This window comes from Chaetura pelagica, unplaced genomic scaffold, assembly GCF_000747805.2.
Source record: "Chaetura pelagica isolate M959 unplaced genomic scaffold, ChaPel_1.0 scaffold20, whole genome shotgun sequence".
Lineage (NCBI taxonomy): Eukaryota > Metazoa > Chordata > Aves > Apodiformes > Apodidae > Chaetura > Chaetura pelagica.
The window spans coordinates 2,387,346-2,392,389 of NW_009951958.1; the positions used below are offsets into that span (position 1 = coordinate 2,387,346).

Below are 5,044 nucleotides of genomic sequence, written 5' to 3' on the forward strand. Positions count from 1 at the left end.
CCCAGCCCACTGTTTTTAATAGGTGTGGGGAGAAAGGACTGTCTTCTGAGGTGGAAACTTGTTGATGATCCTGGCTAGATTTTCCAGGTGTCTGATTATCTTGCTGTTTCTCCTTGTCAGTGGCAGGATCCTAAATAACAGGCAATAAGCATTACTTGTACTGAAACCATTACTTACACTTTCAGATATGAAAAAGGTCACCTTTCATGCTAAGGATCTGCTGTAATTCCAGTCTGCAAAGAGCAGCTGCAGAACAGAATCTCAGAGGGTAGACAGATGGAACTATTTCTTACGCCAGTTGAGATGGGTGCACAAAACTTGGGTAACTACACAGTTATTGTTCTTTTCATTCCCCTTATTATTTACAATGTCTTTGTAAAGTGGTCTGAAGACATTCAGTATGATTGACTCTGTACTTACTCTATTGCCTTGTTATCCATAGAATCATATCATAGAATCATTAAGATTGGAAGGGACCTCAGAGATCATCAAGTTCCAACCCCCTACCATAAGCAGGGACACCTCCCATCAGACCAGGTCACACAGAACCTCATCCAACCTGGCCTTAAAAACTTCCAGGAATGGGGCATCAACAACCCCCCTTGGGAAACCCATTCCAGCTCCTCACCACACTTATAGTGAATAATTTCTTCCTAATATCGAACCTAAATCTCCCCTCTCTCAGTTTAAAACCATTACCCCTTGTCCTATCACTATCTTCTCTGATGAAAAGCCCCTCCCCAGCTTTCCTGTAGGCCCCTTTCAAGTACTGGAAGGTGCTATAAGGTCTTGCCAGAGCCTTCTCTTCTCTCCCAGCAACTGTCTCTTTTACCACAAAAGAGGTTTCTTCCTGATTTGGCCTTACCACTTTCTTGAAGCCCATGTATTTGTGAATAAGAAAACTTAAAAACAGCTGGGCTTTCAAGAGTTCAGTTCTTGTTTTGTAAAAGAGTATTATTCTTGCAATAATAACATCAGATTAAGAAATACCTGCAGACTGTAGATTTCACATGATACTGTGACAAACTGTTTTTGTTCCAAATGACTCTTTGTTACGGAGCCTTTGCAGAAACCTGTTTGCTGGAAGAAGAAAATGCAAGCATTTTTTGCCATTGTAGCACTGATAATTAGCTCCTATCTTGTAAAAGAAGTGATTATGAAAAGCTTCTACATGTATTTCTAGGGATAAACAGTTTGGGCAGACTTTTATTTTAGGATTGGCAAGCTTACAAAGGCAGGAAGCATTTTGAAAAGGTCTTTATGTTTTGCAAAGGAGTGTTGGGTAACATAGTAGTAAAACTGAGCTGGTCATTTAAGGCCCAGCTACAACAGAATACTTCAGTTCTGCTGGAGCAGAATATCCACAAGTTATGTAATAGAACATAATATTTCACACCATAAAAGTGAAAGAAACTATGAAAAAATATTGTTTCTAATCGTTGTGTTTTTACTGGGCTCTAGGTAACATGGCTTGGCTCTCAGTTAAGATGAGGCTTGAAGTATTATCTTTTGGCAGCATGTCTTGGTTCCTAAATGTTTTCCTTAGCTAACCTGATTGTACAATGAATATAGTTTTTGTGCATTGCTTGTGTTTTATTGTCTATGTTTACTTGGAAGAAAATCTTAAGAATCATTCAGTTTAGTAAGCTGATAGCTACCCCACCTTTTTCTGGATGGCATTTTTTTTCTGTCTTCTTTGTACCTGGACTTCTAGGTAAGAATTCAGAACTTTTACTGAAATGTTTTCTCTATTCTAAGGCTGTTTGTACAGTGGCAAGAAAATACAGAGTTACAGCCCGTAAAAAGACACCTGTGGGCTTTGATTCTTGTCTGCAAAGAACCAAAGGGGCAGGCTAAGGATTCACTGAGGAATAACAATATCTGAAAAATAGGTGTTTATGCAAGGAAAAGTACTTACAGCCAGTTCTGATGAAAGGGGCTTGCACTTGGAGATGTCAGCAATCGTGTCAGTTTTGGAGCAGGATGTCTCCTGAATTAAAAACTCCACAAAATGTGCAGGGCCAATGACCCACTGTTAATGAGAGATGAGTGGCAATTAGACCTTCTGCATGTGTCAGGAATAAGGAAGAGTTTTACAGACCTTGAAATAGATGTAAAACTCTTGCCAAGTATGGATGGAGCAGCTTCTACTTGAGGCATTACTGTTAGTTGTGTTACAGGATAAATAATTTTTGCCAGTGCTGCTTTATTGCCTGGTTATTTTTTACTTCTTACATACACACAATCTTAGTAATTCATGGATTACCTATAGTAGAAATTACTTTGACTTTTGTAGTAAGTTACCGTCCATATAGAACTACATATCCAAAGACCCTCTTCAGTCCCTTGTTCATAATTTCTGGCTGCTTAATGAACACTTTTTCTGTTTCTGAAATGCAAGTACCTCAGAGTTGGAAAATTAAAGCTATTAAATACTGTATTGTAGTAATATCTAACAGTTTGAGACAGAGTGAAAACCACACTGTGAATTTTAGACAGAGCAGATAAGCAGATGTTTATCACCTTTCTGTGGTAAACAGAAAGGATTTAGCCAGGAGATAAAATTAGTTTTAAACCATGTTGAAACTCATTCAGTGAATTATAGATATGTGTTGGAAAGGATTACTGTGCTTTATTAAATGCTTTCTATTAGGGAGTCACTAATTCATGGTGGTAGCAGAATAAAGAGCTCACAGTGAAGTTTTCCTAAACTTTGGAATGCAAATAAGTGTCTTGAGTTTTGCATAAGGCCCTTCTTTTTGCAATAAATGGAGTCAAAGTGGATCAATGCAGATCCTCATTTCCCAGGAGAATTTTTCATAGAAGTAGTCTCTGTACTGTACAGATAAAAATTCTAAACAGTCTGTAAGATGTAACAAATCATAGAAAGTATAACCAGGTGGATCCATGCTTCTTGAGGGCTAAAGCAAGTCAGAGGAGCCTTGGCTTACCTGCATTGATGCTCTTGTGACATTAAGAACAGAGAAATAATGCGAGTGTTCACTCTCTTCATTGAACTTGGCAAGGCTTTGCACAGCAGCCTCCAAATATTTGGGCTCACTTGGACTGTCATCAACTGGGCAGTCAGGACATATTCTCCAAATATGTCTACGTGGAACTTTTTATTCAAACAAAACAATATCATTAGCAAAAGCATAACCATAAGACCATGTTGATAGTGTAGGTCAATATACATGCATCTATGCCCCCAACCCTTCCCACTTGCCATCCAGTCCAATGGAGTAACCATATGTGGTTTAATTCATTCCGTGATTTATGAATTTGCAGACCCATAAAAATGCTACAGTCGAGGCAGAGGTGCTGCAGAAAAAAGTTCAACCTGCTGACAGTCAGTTTGCTGTTTTTACTTGCCTTTCATAAACCCGTAAAAATGCTTGTTGGACCAGAGGGTAATTGCTGCGCTACTTTGAGCTGCAGGAGAACCCTGATCTCATGATCATTCACTTGCAAAAATGATGACAGCTGAAAGCTAATAGAGGTGGTGTGGTGCCATGGTTGGAATTAAAATTTGAAGTAATGCTATATGGCAAAGAGTGTTTTTCCAGTCCTCTCTTAAAGTGAGTGTTTTAAATAAAGACATACCTGGTTGTAAAGTGCACTCATAAGTATTCAGATGAGCAATATTTCTTGCCTGATTAATGTAGATAGCTGCTTTGCATTGACCATAAACCTAGAACAATATAAACATTTAGAAACAATTAATATTGCACCCCTTGCATTGTTCACCTAGTTCCAAGACAGTGAATGGTTGATTTTCTCCTTACAGTCATGACATTCTTTTTAAAAAAAAAAGTTGTGTTAATACTTAAATGGCAATGAAACCCATTTCTAAGTATCTCCTTTAGAAACAAAAGGCCAGATCTTCCCCTGGTGTAAGCCTGAGTTGTACAGGTGCAGTGTTTGTCTGCAGGATGGCCAACACAAGGTCACTCTTCTGGCAGCTAAAAAGTGCCCAAATGTCACTGAGTACTTTCCCTGACAGGCCCTGCACCAGGAGCTGGGTCTGTGTCTAGAACCCAGAGAGCTCAAACCTGGAGATCAGCTCAGAGTGATTGGTCCAGTCACCTGTCTTCCACCTTCCTTCTTCTCCCTATCTCCATCACTCTTGCACACAAAGTGACTCTGACTTCATGGTAGAAAAAAATACTGGCATATTAATATCCATTGTCCCTGAATGTATATTCTCTGTGTGCTTCTTAAATATTGGCACATGTATGAATGACCGAGGCCTCAAGAACATACATTTCTTGACTTCACAGAAACTATATCCAGTAAATATGCTGTGCACCCCTTTCCTTCTGAAAGCACTGTAGGCAGACATTAGCAGAATTCTTTTTACTTTTTCCAGTTTTTTGTTAAAAAGTGTAACCTTATTGTCCCAGAACAACTTAATCCTAACTTTTTGGTTTGGTTTGGTTTGTTCTTCATGTGAAGCTTTTTTCTTGTCATTCTGAATTTTAAAAGATTTTTTTTCATTTGTTCAGAGTCATTTTGGGCACTTGTAGCAACAGCCTTAGATCAGTTTCTGTCTTTGCAGCTTATCTTGCTGAGCTTTCTTTTTTCTCCTCTCTCACTGCAAATTTTGCAAAGTTGTCAGAATAGAAGTGGAGTTAAACTAAACAATCACATGTTAAATAAAAATGAGTTTATTTTATTCCCTACTTGACACTTGCAGTGTTTCCATAAAAAGTAAACCCTTTATTCTAAGCTGTGTCCTACCGTGGCTGTTTAGCAATGTCTGCTTATTAGCTCTGGTGAAAAACTTACTTTTAATTTTCAGTTTTAAAAATAAATCTTAGCAGTGTATAAACTGATTAGAAAGTAGAGAGGAAAACTGTGGAACTTAAAAAAGGGGTGTTTATTTCTTCTGAGCTCTGCTGCCTAGTAAAATACACATGTAGAGATTTTGCTGTCATCAATAGTACCCAAGTAACTCATCATACTGGAGTTGAAATAAGAAAATAAAATCCTCACAGTTTTATGAGCAAGTCTGGGTGCACAGTCCTTCCACAACTTCCTGCTG

At 38.4% G+C, this 5,044-nt stretch overlaps 1 protein-coding gene across 1 annotated transcript in view; it reads right to left on the minus strand.

Annotated features, from left to right (window-relative positions):
- Positions 1-5,044, minus strand: part of FETUB (fetuin B) — a 10,065-nt gene that overhangs the window by 282 nt on the left and 4,739 nt on the right. Inside the window, exons 3-8 of the mRNA XM_010000102.1 lie at positions 4,996-5,044; positions 3,604-3,691; positions 2,952-3,118; positions 1,919-2,032; positions 991-1,080; positions 7-130 (exon numbers count right to left, since the gene is read on the minus strand). Coding sequence (XP_009998404.1) covers positions 7-130; positions 991-1,080; positions 1,919-2,032; positions 2,952-3,118; positions 3,604-3,691; positions 4,996-5,044 — 632 coding nt within the window. The remainder of the gene's footprint in view (positions 1-6; positions 131-990; positions 1,081-1,918; positions 2,033-2,951; positions 3,119-3,603; positions 3,692-4,995) is intronic.